This window comes from Epinephelus fuscoguttatus, linkage group LG6 (genome assembly GCF_011397635.1).
Source record: "Epinephelus fuscoguttatus linkage group LG6, E.fuscoguttatus.final_Chr_v1".
NCBI lineage: Eukaryota > Metazoa > Chordata > Actinopteri > Perciformes > Serranidae > Epinephelus > Epinephelus fuscoguttatus.
This window is the reverse complement of record NC_064757.1, coordinates 44,217,719-44,233,111: the sequence shown is the minus strand read 5'-3', so window position 1 is coordinate 44,233,111 and position 15,393 is coordinate 44,217,719. Positions and strand designations below refer to the sequence as shown.

Sequence of the window (15,393 nt, the reverse complement as noted above, 5' to 3'; positions counted from 1 at the left end):
ACTTTCACTGCCTTAACGTTGTTGTCCTGCCACGTTTCCCCCTGATGCAGCCTGGCACCATTAAACAATTATGGAGTCCAGCCTCATGTCATGCTGATGTGAAGAGACAGCTTTTTCATTGGTGTTGTTAGATGTCACTGTCCAAGCGCCGTGATTCAGCAACTTGGGAGTGAGACCATGTTGGCTCTTCACTTTAATGTTGCAGCTGGTAAAGGTGGAGCTACTTTTTTTTACTGTGTTTACTGCCGGGCAACATGTCAATTTCACCAAGGAATCAAGGAGTCAGTTTGGTTGCATGTCACGAGTAATCTTCTGTTGCTAACCTAACGTAACGACAGATCTATTTTAGGTAGCTGTCGCTGTAACGTAGCTCTAATATGTGTTAATGTTTGACAGTGGTTTGTTTACCAGCTTCTCCACACAATTTCAGCCAGCTGAAGTCATTTTTGAAAAGAGTTTAAATCTGATATGTTTAAAAAAAAAATGCCAGGCAACTTTGGCAAAAAAAAAAAAATACTATGGGTCCTTGAAAAGTCATCGAAAAGTTGTTGTTTTTTGTCCATGAAAATGTGTGAGAACGCTGTAATGATGTCACTTTGAAAAAACACTAAAGGTATCATAAATTTAGTGTAGTAAAGAATATAATATTCTCTGGGATGTAGTCTGGAGTAGACGTTCGTATTAGCGTGAAATGGAAGTGCTCAAGTACAGTACAAGTACGTCAAATTTGTATTTTAGTTAATGAACTTAATGCTGCTGTGAGACAATGAAATGTGACCCAGGAAGTCTGGTTTGAGTAACAGAACACTGCACAGTCTTTTTGCTTTGTCTCTCTGATCACCAGCTACACTGAAAAGTTACGTTACTCATATTACAAAGTAATCCACCAGGAATGCATGTTCGCTTGAATTTGACCAGTGACATGACAGATGTTTTTCTGCTGGAGGCCTCTGGCTCAGGATCCCTGCTATAATCCAACACAGTGGTCTCAGTGAAATGAATGACAGGTCTGCGTTTGTTCACGTACTGTAGTGCTACATGTCGGTATGAACATGGAGCAAGTATGTGCTTTTGTATTTGTGCCACAAAGGCGAGTCAGTGTCCTCATACCTTTGGAATATGACTGAACATGTTCTGAGGATGTTTTTAATGCTTCTCTATCGTGGTCCTGGCTAATACTTGGGTTTCAGTTTAGTTTAGCATCAGTTTTTTATTCACTGAAGAGCTGGTTTTGTTCAGTTAAACTATGAGCTGCAGGTTGTGTGAGGTTTATGCTACAATATACCCAAACTGTGCGTGTGTGTGTGTGTGTGTGTGTGTGTGTGTGTGTGTGTGGTCATCCATGCATATGTGTGATTGTGTGCAGACGTTTGTGCACAGAAACATATTTGCATGTGCTTGTTCGTGCACATATTTTAGTTGCATATGCACATACCTGTGAGTGTGTCTGTGTCTGTGTGTGTGTGATGGAGGTGTTTGTGCTTCACCTCCTCCTCCTCCCTCCACTGTAATAAACAATAACCGAGCATTAATCTCCCGGCCTGCTGCCTTTAATAAATAATATCCACACATTCATCAACTTAAACTATTCACAATCAATGCAGCTCTTCATAGAAAACCCACCTAATAAATAGTGGTGCGGCCCACTGAGGCGTGAACTTATAGACCAGCCGGCTGATAAATGAACCGACCCCCACGGCGAGACGCCTTTTATGTGGAAAACTGCAAGTGAGAATTTTTCGATTTTATATTACACTATTTTACTCTTATTACTTTCCTCTGTGTGTGAGAGTGTGTGTGTTCTGTCCACATCCTCTCAGGGTACAGTAGGTGTTTGTGATTTATTGGAGTGGTGAAGATGTTGGTCTATTTGTTTTATTCTAGTTCTGGGGTGTTTACCTATTTGTAAGGTACTGATGTCAGAGTTTTGTCTTATTGGTTTCAGAATAAGAATCACTTTATTTTCTGACTACAGGCAGCACACGGGAATTTGTCCCGGTCGCACCGCTGCAAAGACATTTCAACTACTGGCGCAGTAATACACAGTGATAAACAGTGTGCAGCGAGGGGCATGTGTTTATGTCTCAGAGGGATACACAAGTACAATATGTAATATATATTTATACCAACACCATGTGGAGAATGGTGTTTGGAGCTGAATTTAGGGATTAAATATTAAAATTCATCAATGTTTAGTTGGAAAAATCAACACATGCTCTTTAAATAAAAGAAAATCTTTGAAGAAAAAAGATGAATGAAACATAAACATGATATTTTGTTACCTTCGTCCCTCTGGGAGGAACAGTTAAAAAGAGTTGTTGAAACTGAATTCAGTTTTGTAGAATTTGAAGGATAAAGACTGAAGCTCATTAACACGGTCATGAGTCTGTGTTGGCTGTTATTAAGATCGAGGGCAAGTGTTGTGTGTAGTGATGATGGTGATGATGGTAGTCCATATGGCATTACCTTTCCAAATGACGTCATCAGGTATTTTTGACTTTTACCACATTTTCATTCCATAAATTCTGTTGTCAAGTCTTTCTAGCTGGGCAAAAGAAAAGCAAAATGAGTTTGAAGTAAAGTAAGTAGTTTAGTTTAAGGAAAGTAATAAGGTACTGTAACAAGTTTAGTTTGTAACTTTACATCGTTGCAGCTGCTGCTGATTGAAGATATTAACAACATGTATGCTGGTGGCAAAGTAACTGCTCACAATAATGTTGAAAATGATACGGCATGTTATTTATTATTTATCAGGCTGTTCTTTTGCACTGTTTGCATGTTTCCTGTGAAAAGTAATGCCAGAAGGCTGCGATCATGTGACCAATGAGCTGACAGTAGTGAAGAGTGACCAGTTGGGCCCCGATCACACAGAAAGCATTTTAGCAGCCGGAGGCGGCTTTTTGTATTTGTTTTCAATGAGAATGAAGTTTTTTGCTTGTGTTTCTGCACTCTAGGTGTTTTTGCCGGAGCGCTCTGAATGCCTTGAGTTGAAAAGACTTCAACTCAGAGTGGAAAAATGCCTCACGTCATCTATTGTCATTTATTTTCCCATTGTCCAAGCAGGTGATTTGAGAGGTGGGATTTCCTTTCAGTTGGTAAACAATGGAGGAGAAACTGGTGGTAGTGGTTGCTGGATACCCAGAGCTATACGGCCTGATGATAGACAGCAGGTTGTCAAACTGCCCCTGAGTCATCCTAAAATCTGCCTGTAAACGTCCATGATGGAGGAGAAGCTCCTGGACCAACTGGTGGTACTCCCCATGATCCAGCCTCTTTTTTAGGGTCTCATGTACCCACACAGATCTCTGTTTATCTGCTGACAGCCTCTCACCCTCAACCAGAGCTACAGACAGCACCCTCTGCCTCAACATGGCAGCAGCTACACATTGATTACTGCGAAACAAAAAATGATTACACACAGGAAGGTGAGGGTGAGAATGTGATGGGGTGGTTGCCTGGCAATGATAAAAAGGCGCAGCAAGCATTTTTTATTTGTTTTTATTTTTCACTAGTGGCAGTGCAGTGCACCTTGCATTTTGGAATTGGCAAAATGCTTTCTGTGTGATCGGGAGCCAATGAGGCAGGTTGGGACGGTGGATGGATCACAAAGCACAGGACTTTCCTCCAGGAGACCAGTGCTCGAAACTGTGTGAACTTTGAGTTAAGGACGTAACGTAATCATTTGTGGGACGCTAATTTGTAGGATATCATACAAATTGTAGGTTATAAAATGAATCGTTTTATGAGGTTACGTAAACATATCGATGGCACTGATGAAAATGGTGGCAGAGGTAATAGTTAATTGTCTGACAGTTGGTAAAGATGATAGCATTGGGTATCATTTATGATGTTTGTTCTTTGTTTAACAGGGAAGGTTTGAGTTATAGGTGCCTCCAACTCAAACTCTCAGAATCTGAGATATCGTCAAACTCAGTTTACGACTTGTGATTGAGGACCACTGTGTGGTAAACCTGGAAAATTTTTGACGAGAACTCTCTGAACATGCTGTTAGGTTTAGTCTCATTGCATGTTCATGTGCATGTTCAACCTGGCTCTCCAGTCCTTTCGAGGATCCTTCTTTATGGTCCACGTCTTAAGTCTGAAAATAGCACCTGCTAAATATTGTTGGCAGCAGACAGAGAAAACGGAAGGACACAGTTGGTAAGGTTAGTATATGATTGGACAGAGCTACACATTTGAAAGTTGTGGTTGCAACATGGAGAAATCTACATCCAGAGCCGTGACTTTTTGGACGGACCAAATGTACAGAGCTGTAAAGTTGTCCACCATGGTAGCAGTTAGCTGCTAGCTAACGTAGCTAACTTGTTTGTCCATTGTTTGGTCTGTGACGTAATAGGTCAACAGGAAAAAGGTCCAATACTAACAAGCTGAAAGGGGGCATATCTCCACCTATCGTAGAGGAGTCGCACATACTTGGCTCAATAAATGGATTCCCCTCCCGTGCTTGTATACTGGGACAAGGACAGTAGGCCAGTTAAATTGCCGTGTCAAACAATAACCATAGCTCTATGTCTTAATAATCTAAATGTTATTCTTTCATTTAGTGCCTAATATCAGAGGCATCAGATAAAAGTTCTGAGTTACAGATTAAGAAACAAATGTCTGACACAACTGCACACAGTGACAGTGTCTTCATCCCTCCTTTGTCAGATTTGGTAAACAGTTTGCAACCGATAAAATAAAATTCTGAACAAATGGCTGACAGTGTCTGTGCTGATGTGCTTTACCTCATGTCAGGCAAAAAACCAAAGTAACACTCTTCCTTTAATTACTTTAATTGGGTTTACAATAAGGAAATATTTCTTATATCTGTGAACGGGAATGAAGCTGGAAACACGAGCATGGAAGACAGAGCGCAGGGACGCAGAGATATGAGGAGAGGCTGTGATCACACTGCAAGTGTCCTGTAAGTTAAAACCAAATAACTAGATAATGTTAGCAGCAGACTGTGTGTGTGTGTGTGTCTGTGTCTGTGTGTGTGTGTGTGTGTGTGTGTGTGTGTGTCTGTGTGTGTTCGGCTCAATAAATAGAAACAGTGTAAGATTAGATCTGCTGCTATATGGAAGCTGGACACTCTATTAGCAGACACACAGCTATTGTTTGGTCGTTTGTTTCAGTCTGATTCACTCCCACTGTGAGCACACACACACACACACACACACACACACGCACCATCTCTTTATATCTATCTCTATCTTCTTTTCTAGTTCTGTTACTGTCTCTATCGCACACTCTCTCTAGCTACACACACACACACACACACACACACACACACACACAAACTCGCAGTGATAAATGGTCCAGTCGTGATCTCAGCCTGCATTGTTGATGAGGGTCATGCTGCCATGGTTACCGGAGCAGTGTCCGACTTCCCCTGCCCCATCTTTGTGTGTGTGTGTGTGTATGTGTGTGTGTGTGTGTGTGTATGTAGGCTATCTGTGTTTCCAGACCTAACACTGTGGTTACTTGCCCCATCCTTCTCTCTCTGTTTCAGTGTCTTAATGTGTGTTTGTATCCCTGTGTGTGTTTTTTGTGTTTTGCTCATCTGTGTAATGAACTGTTTGTTCATGTGTTTATTTGTTTTCAATCTGTATGTCTATGTGCTTGTTTGCATGAACCTGTGTGTCCCCGTAGTGTTTGCTCATTCTCTTATTTGTCTCTTAATTCAACATTTCTGGCAGAAAATCACAGGTTTGTCTCGGAGGCTTTACAGTCTGAACAACATAAGACACTCGCTGTCCTGACACCCTCGATTTGGAAAGTGCAAAACTCAGAAAAAAACTATGGGCAAAAAGTTTGAGAAAAAAAATATAATCACTGTATCCCACCAAGACCTGCCAAGTACCATCACTGCAAAGTGCTAGGAATGAATGACTGAATGACTCTTGTGGCACACCATTGAAATGAAAGATAGAACCACATATAATTTAAGACTGTCAGTAGTTCACAGTCGTGTTCATATTTAAAAATGATTAATTTCTGCATGTCTCACATTGTACATGATCCTTAACAACATAAAAAAGAGATTTTTAAATGTGTCCATATGGTGAGTAGAATAGATTATAGGACAAACTGTCAATTTCAGGATTTTCATTAAATCAGTCTTCCAACAAAAGGTAATCACAAGGCTTTTAAAGGGATAGTGTATGGAGCTACATTAGAGTCAAATGTTTTGTACTTGAAAAAATAAAATTTGAAACTGAAAATTCATGCGTTGATCTTGAATTTTGAAAAATACAACAATGTATTCAAAATGAAAATAAGTGTATGAAACATTTTTTCAGGTTAAATATAATTTTGATTCACTTTGGTAATTCTTTTGAATGAATAATTTATTTTCACTTTTCACTTCCATATATATTTTAACATTTGAGGTCTTATTTTTTTCAGTTGCATGTTTTATCTTTTCAGATTCAGATCTTATTTTTTCACTTTCAAATCTTTTTTTTCCACTTTCAAATCTGTTTTTTCAGTTTCAGACTTTTGACCCTGATGTGACGTGGGGGGTGTGGCACATAGACTGTATAAAATAAGTACTGAGCACCAATTGTGGTATAAGAGTGATAAATTATGCCAGATTTTGCAGTTCAACAGCCACATTTTAAGTGCTGATATGTCCGATTTCCACATAGCATGGCGTCCAGTCGGTCGGGTCAATCTGCTGGAGCCCATACATCCAGCACACAGGTGAGACATGTTAACTAAGCTTTGGGAAATCATAACAAGTATTAAGAGGTCGTTTTTGTGACAACATACATTTTTTGTGACGTCTTTTAAGTGGCGAATTTGTCAAAGCTGGAAAGTGTGATTGCCCACAGCTCCATCGTCACGGCCCTGTTGATGCTTCCTCATCCAGTAAACGTGTCCCCTGGATGAAACCTTTGAGCTTGGGGAAAAGGAATCAATCCTAAAACACCTCCCTACTCACCTGACCTGGCTCCAGGTGAGTAGGGAGGTGTTTTAGGATTGTTTCCTTTTCACGTCTGGATGTGGAAGCATCAACAGGGCCGTGACGATGGAGCTGTGAAAATGTATGTCGTCACAAAAACGACCCCTTAATACTTGTTATGATTTCCCAAAACTTAGTTAACGTGTCTCACCTGTGTGCTGGATGTATGGGCTCCAGCAGATTGACCCGACCGACTGGACGCCATCATCGCAAGCGAAGCGGACACTACGCTGCGTTCACAGTGCTATGTGGAAATCGGACATATCAGCACTTAAGCACTTGTCTAAAACAGATTTCTAAATAGAAGTTTGTCACTGGCATCAATTTTTACACTGCCAGTCACATGAATATGGTGTATATAAGTGTTGAGTCAGAATTTTTTTAGTTCCTACGTTCCCTGAAGGCACTGTCACTCATGATTCCACACCCCTCTCAGTTGATGCCACGCCCCCACGACACATCAGGGTCAAAAGTCTGAAACTCAAAAAACAGATTTGAAAGTGAAAAAAAGATTTGAAAGTGAAAAAATAAGATCTGAATCTGAAAAGATAAAACATGCAACTGAAAAAAATAAGACCTCAAATGTTAAAATAGGCAGTTAGAGCTTGACCTCCAAAGGTCCAGTGAGTATTTAGGGGGATTTAGTGGCATCTAGTGGTGAGGACTGCAGATTGCAACCAGCTGACACTTTTACTGATTAGAATTCCTTCAGTGTTCATTGTTCAGGAGGTTTTGGCCAGGAGTCAAATTATCCACAGAGGTCTCTTCCTCTCTGAAACAAACAGACCAGGGGTCACATTCATCTCATCTCACAAAATGTATATACAGACAAAACCCAAAAATGGTGTACGCCAAAAAATGTTTGACAATTTCTACAATCAGGCTTCCCCCTCACCATCTGTGTCGCCAATTTCCCATCCCCAAAATGTTCGTAAGCATGAGTCAGTGTTTCTCCCTCACAGCTTCTTGCTTGGATAGTGGTGTACGCCTTTGTTAGGCCTCATTTTGTGCATATGCAATGTTTATAAATGAGACCCTGAGTGATTTAAGGCAGTAAGAACACTGAATAAAACAGTGTCACGTTACAAATCAGTGTTTCTCCGACCCTGTTTGGCATGTCAGAGATGGGCTGTTAGCACCTGCTGATGTCTCACCTTTGTCCTCTAATAACCTAAGATCCAAATGTTTAGAGGGTTTTTAATGAGCGCCGCATTGTGCACAGAGGTGTCTTCCTCTCCAAAACAAATGGACCTGGTGATTTAAACCGGTAAACACTGAATAAAGTAGTTTCGGGCTTGGCTTTTAACTATGATGGTCGACGCAAAAGCGTGGATGGCCCTATCTGGAGCCAGTGTTTGGTTTGTCTCTTCTAGGCTACTGTAGAAATGTGGCAGGGCAACATGGTGACCTCCATAAACGAGGATCTGCTCCCTGTGTAGATTTAAACAGCTCATTCTAAGGAAACGAAAACACAATACTTATTTTCAGGTGATTGATTCACTTCCAGGTGCTTCAAGGACCTCGATCATAACTGAAGAAGAAGATCATAGACTCAAACAGACACCTCTCTCACACTCCCTCCTGTGTCTCTCTCTCAGACCGTACCAGTGTGGCCACTGCTCCCAGTCCTTCTCCCAACCATCAGATTTGAGGAACCACGTGGTGACGCACTCGAGCGACCGACCCTTCAAATGTGGATACTGCGGCCGCGCGTTCGCCGGTGCCACGACGCTCAACAACCACATCCGCACGCACACCGGGGAGAAGCCGTTCAAGTAAGTAACAGTGAGTACCCCCCCACCCGACCCTCTGCCCCCTCCCCGCCTGCTGCAGACTCCAGCTGGGCTGACCAGTTTCACTTAGAGACGACACCCAGCTAACACCGACTGACATCCTCTTAACCGCCAACTGACACCCTCATTACTTCTTCCTGACACCCTCACTATCACCTGCCGCCATCCCAGCTCCTGGGGGTGTCACCTTTTCTAAAGATCATGTTTCCATGAAGGAAAACAACCAGTGAGCCTCACCTTAAACTGTGTGATAGAGCTGACTCATTTAGGTTAAGGTTTTTATTTTATTTTGTTTTTTACCTGCACATACATAAAGAAGTAAAAAGAACTAAACCTGTGGTGTAAGGTCGTTACAGCTACCATGACGCCCCCTAAGGTTAGGCGCCTAAACATGTTACCATATAATCATGTTGTCACGTGATCACATAGAGACTTGACACTAGAAAGCACCAACACCCAGAAATCATCGTTGCATATACGTATAGGACAAAAATACCAATATTATCCATACCATATTGTGTTATAGATCCTACTGGCTACTGAAATAAAAAAGAAACCTATAATGGAGGTGGGTTTGCCTTTTTTTTGCCATATGAAGCACACAGCACCATTTTTAACTAAATGTGAGTTTTTCTTTAAACACAGACATATTTCCAAGGTGGCGATCTTAATTACTCACAAGGGCCCCTTCTTGTCTCGCTGCAGTTTGGCTGCTGCTACTTTTATTTATTTTATTTTATTTTTTCGACAGCAGTTTACAAAGCAAAACATAAAATATGATAGTTATTTCTCCTGCTGTTCAATTATTTTGAAAGGGTCTTATGTATTTCACCCACTTTGCCCAGAGTTAAATGAACACATTTTTCTGAAGATGAAGAGAAAAAGTAATGTTTTCCATAACATTAACATAATTTACAATATCTATCCACTCCTCTATTGTGGTGGGTTCAGGAAGCAGCCAGTGCCTTGTGAGGGCTTTCTTGCTAGCAGATATTAAAATGCCAAACATATGTTTGTCAGAATGCTTTGCCTTAGAAACAGTGCATCCTAAAAATAATGTGGAAAATTGCAAAGGAAGATCAGTGTTAAGTATCTTTTGTAGTGGCCTGATCACAGGACACTCCCAGAATACATGCCAGGGACTGTCTTCCTGAAACCCACACAGGCTGCTGCTGCTGAAGCAAAAAATGTGCAACTATGAGAAGATGAATAATCTAACTTTTTTCTTTTTGGTGAAAATAACAGCACGACATTCAGAAAATGCAATACTCAAACTATACTTAGCTTATTTATTATTGTTATTATTTATTCAATTTGTTGATTATATTTATGTATACTAGTCCATACCCATGGAGTGCACAGTTGCCTATGTACAGTTTCACATAGTGTGTGTTTGGGATACAGGTCACAGGAAATTGCAGATTAAATAGTCAACTGAACCCATTAAGAAGAGCAATGTATTCAGACAGAGTTGTTGTGACCTTCATAGTACGATTGCTTTATTGAAAGTACAGTAGTACCATTGCCAATAGTGGGATAGTTAAAACTGTACATTAGTAGTTGAGGTAGCACGTTGAAAGGCAGATAGTTAAAGTCATTGCCTTATAGAAGCTCAGTTTTAGTAAGTTTTCCAACTTTTGCCAAGAGGGAACTTTAGATATTGCTCCCTAGATTATGTTCACCCAGTTTCATGCAGATCGCTCAAACTTCCTAGCCTGGAAATCCAGACCCGAATCTAGAAAGGTTTAGGGTCTGGCTATGAGTAATGCAAATGGCCCAACTCGAGGGGCGGCACCAAGCATGCATTTGAAAATGTCACTGCACACAACTGGATAACACTACAACCAATCAGAACAATACTTAGCGCTTAGCTAACAGCGGAGCTAACTGGTAGATTAGACTCTTGCCGTATCCGGTCGGCAAAACAGCAAAAACGTCCTTCTTGCAAAGGAAAGACTCGAGCACAGTCTTCTGTTCCTCTTTTAGAGAAAAAGCCAAGTCTAACTCGTTCATTGTAGCGGCCAAAGCCGTTTCAAACAACTGGTGTTCATCCGTAGCCATCTTACAATGTTTACTGACTGATTCCGGACTTCGTCGTCGCAGCGCTGTCGTCATCTGTTTAGCTCGCCTCTGGCCCGCCTATATCAGATACACCAATGTGATTGGTGCAGCTCGGCTCCAACGGCATGGGTAATGAGCATCATTACTGATTCTCGCGAGAACTCTGGATTTCCAGGGTACAAGAGATCCATTTGAAGTGTTTTTCAAAAAATTCAAAATGGTGGAAAATCTATATAAGCGGAAGTTATGGGTTCTTGAGGCAAATGTGTTCCTCATGAGGAGAGGCATCTCTGTGCAAAGTTTCATGTCTCTACCACATACGGGGCATGAGATATGCCCATTCAAAGTTTGACATTTCAATGGGTTGCTATAGCGCCCCCCTTTGGCCAATTGATGTAATATTGCTTCATTGGCATCCTCCCATGACCCTCTACCACTGTGCCAAATTTCACATGGATTGACCAAGTCAGTGAGGAGAAAAATGTGGAACACACACACACAGAGTTTTCCTCATTATATAGTAAGATATATTACACTAAAGTATATTTATCAGTTGGTGGCATTTGTGAAACAGTATTTATTTTTTATTTTATGGAATATAAAATTGACAAATAAAGAAATCTGAATCTCATTATATACGTGATTAACTATTTGAACCTTAAATGTCACACTTATCTCTAAATGTATGTTTTTATTTATTATAAAAACAAATAATGGATGAAATCAATAATTCTTCGTCGATCAGGCAGTTTCCCTCTCAGAGGTTTAGTCTCATGATTATATATTAAGCTGATCTCCGACTGTCAGTATCTCGACTTCACACTAAAATGAACTCTCAGTTTGTGTTTGTTCAGAAGATATTATCTCCAGTTATGAGAGGTGAAGCTGTGGAAGTTTAGTTCAGTGTGATCTCTGCTCCGACCTTTGCTCCTCTTCTTCAGTGACTTCCTGTGATGTTGGCCATTCAGGAAAATCTCCTCCTGTTCTTGTGTTGTGCTCGTTGTAAATCACTGTGCATGTGAGCATCACACAGCGTTCAGTGTAAATACAGAAGCAGCTTGACCACAGGCGTTAGCGTCCTGGTGATGAATCTCTGCGCACTGACACTGCTCATTTCCATTTTTCTTTTTACCCAATAAACACTGATATAATTAGAGGCCAGGCCACACCGCAATTAGGGGCTCCTGGAAGCCGCTGTTGTCACGCTGTCATCTCGTCAGCGGTGGAGGACAATAAAGAGTTTCCCTGTGGATGCAGAGGTCAGTGTTCAGCGAGAGGGCGGAGAGGAAAGAGGTATTAAAGAAAGTGAGGAAAGCGAAATAAAGGATTTGAGTTGTGGGGAATCCAAAGAACAGGTACCAGGGGAGAGTTGGGGGAAACAAATTAATGTCCTTAATAAGCAATCACAGAAATCCGAACTTGTCATTGACGTGGGGAGCTAAAGGGCGAGAAGAATGAGCGAGAAAAGGAGTGAGAGAAAGAGCGTGGAGGAACAAGAGATCACGGTGTAAAAAGTGAAACGACAAGCGCCGGCGAGAAATCCGGTTAAAGCAAATCAGCGTTCTTAATAAGCAATCGGAGGAACCCCCCGAACCTTTTCATCAGCACTTCAGAGTCTCGGTGGAGGCAGAGCGGGACAAAGACAATCATGGACGGGCGTCAGAAATCTTTAGCGGATCGATGGCCTCGGGGAGTTATCTCCTTTCGGACGGTGCGGCGAATAGATTAAAGCTGCCACTGTCACTTTGTCAGGAGGAAAACGCTCAACTTTATTTTCCCCGCTGAGGAGACGGAGGCAGGGAATCTGTGTGGTCGGCAGCTTTTCAGCACTGATACTCGCTGGACTGTGGAGGCTGTCAAACTGCTGCTGCTGTTTGCTCCGCTGCTCAATTGTTCTACTGTATTCAGTCACATCTTAAAGCATCCTCCTGAGGACTGAAGGGAGCACGAGACATTCAGGACGTTTCCTTCTCTTTTATTTCTGTTGATGATTTGAGACTCAACACAGTTCACAGCTGAGTTTCTAAACATGAACACTGACCACAGACAAAAGTTCTGCGTTTGAGAGCACTATAACTAAATAATGGTTTATATCTCTACAACATCGATAGTGACACAGTGATCAAAGTTGTTTTATAGAAGCAAAAGCTGAGATGACGACATGTTTGCTAACCTGCAGGCTGCAGTTTGTTTTATTGCTAGTTTTGGGAGTGGGAAATGGACTTAAGAGACAAAACCCAGGGCCAACACATCCTCACTGTGACCTCGTCACATGTCCACGTTTGGTCATGGACTTTCCACGTCCACATATGACGTCCAAGGTACCCTGGGTGTGTTGGTTGTTGACGTTCTGGGACGCCGTGTCAACTTCAGCCTGTTACATGCATTGTCTGTTTTCAAAATACAGGAAATGTACAGTTTGCATACTCTTTCAAAATAATAAAATAAAATAAATTAATGTTTTCTTTTTTCTTTCAACAACAAACGCACGTGGTTACGTTTAGCCAACACACGCATGTGGTTGGGTTCAAGAAAAGAGAACAGGGTTTGGCTTTTTAATCACACAGGAAGCAAACACCGGCCTCCCAGGTGAAAGTCGATGGTTGTTGGACCCATCCACCACCACTCCGACCTGCCCTACTCGCACTTTCGCCCCTTTTACTTATGGCGTTTTCTGGCTGCATTTCCCGCTGACACTGCCCGGTGCCATTACAGAATAACGGCAACTAGTCACATATAGGGATGTCACGATTACTTGATTTCACTATTAACCGCGATTTTAAACGCCACAGTTAATTATTCGTGAAGATTCCTCAACACCGTCACTCTCCAAAGATTATGTTGGGACGCGGAACCATATACAGTAGATCAGTGCAACTTGCACGGAACGAAAACAAAGTTACACAAGCGGCGTCTCTGAGTGATGAAGTATGGGTGAAGAAGACTCCCCCCCCCCAAAAAAAGGGATAAAGTCAGCCGTGTGGGATCAATTTGGCTATCGCAAAATGATTAAGGGGTCATTGTTGATGACGGCTTTCCAGTTTGTAAAACATGCCGCAAAAAAGTCGCAGCCAAAGGATCAAACACGAGCAACATGATACAACACCTGCGGGACAACCACCCGGCTTTACATGCGCAAGTAAAGGTAAATGCACAATAACTGGGTTAAAATACGTCAATCTCAATTTATCTAATGTAACATTGAATTAAAAATTACATGTTAGCATGTCATTTGCAATTAATGGCGTAGTGGTATGATACGAGTTGGGCTTACAGTGCAACGTGACAAGCTAGGGCACGTCTCAAAAACTTTTTTGATGGATAGTTTTGCAGTTAGTGTGCACGCAGCATGAGATTGTAATGGTTTTGGGTCCGTGTAGCTCTTTGGAGTGAGACGACAGGCAGAAACGTCCACACAAGTGTGGGATTTCACAAATGTTCGTCATTTATTTTTACATCAACTTAAAAACGCTCCAAGCTTACCAAACCCAGTTGTACGGCTACTACATTTTTATACATGAACAAAATAGTCGCCACACGTACTTAAAACCATCACTGTTGTGTTGACAGATAAAAGAAAAAGCAGGAGCACATAAGTATACGTCCGACCAGCGTTGGGTGCGCTCAACAGACTCAAATCATAACAGGCGTTGCTTGATGACATTGCTGCTAGCCGACACAGTATACACCATGTCAAAGGCACATTTCATATATTCGACTGTTACAAGTTCAAATCCTTTTTTTAGTCACCAGACTGTTTCAGTGTCAGTGTGCAGTGTGGAAGATATACGTAATGTCTTCTTAAGGTCCTCAGTCAGTGAACATTTAGCATTAGTATTACCTCCTTTTGCTTCCTCCCATCTGTGCTGAGTAAATGTTGGACTTGTCCTTCCAGCACGATGTCTGTTTCATTTATTATTAACACTGCACGAGATATGCTCTCAATTTATTTGTGTAATTGTAATTTAAAGAGAACAAAGAGACACGCACATCCTAGAAAAAACTTAGACTGCTGGACCACAAAGAGGCATGTAGTAAAAGTCCGCACACTACTTTTTGGTTACTTTTCTTTGTTGTTATATTATATTTGTTATGTTGGCATGGAAATAAATGAAACTTAAAGATCTATAAGGAGTGTTCATGTGATTTTACACATTTATAGTGTGAAATTAATTAATGCATAATTATCGTGATAATCGTAAAACCGTGATTATTTCTCTGACAATAATCGTACCAAGAAAATCTATAATCGTGACATCCCTAGTCACATATCATGCCGACATGAAAGTTCAGCTTTTTTTTGCTGATGTCTGACACCGGAAGTCACTGACCAAGTGTCTGTTTTCGATGACTTTGGAGTGACATCAGGGTGGCCTATCCCAGCTGACACTGGGCAGAGGCAGGGTTCACCCTGGACAGGTCACCAGACTATCACAGGGCTGACACATAGAGACAGACAATCATTCACACTCACAGTCACACCTACGGACACTTTAGAGTCACCAATTAACCTGCATGTCTTTGGACTGTGGGAGGAAGCTGGAGCACCTGGAGGAAACCCACGCTGAC

The 15,393-nt window shown here is 41.5% G+C and overlaps 1 protein-coding gene across 2 annotated transcripts in view; it reads left to right on the top strand.

Moving 5' to 3' along the window:
* Nucleotides 1-15,393, top strand: part of prdm6 (PR domain containing 6) — a 158,980-nt gene that overhangs the window by 134,436 nt on the left and 9,151 nt on the right. For both annotated transcript variants that reach the window (XM_049579643.1, XM_049579644.1), the window contains exon 8: nucleotides 8,569-8,745. In XM_049579643.1, the coding sequence (XP_049435600.1) occupies nucleotides 8,569-8,745 (177 nt within the window). The remainder of the gene's footprint in view (nucleotides 1-8,568; nucleotides 8,746-15,393) is intronic.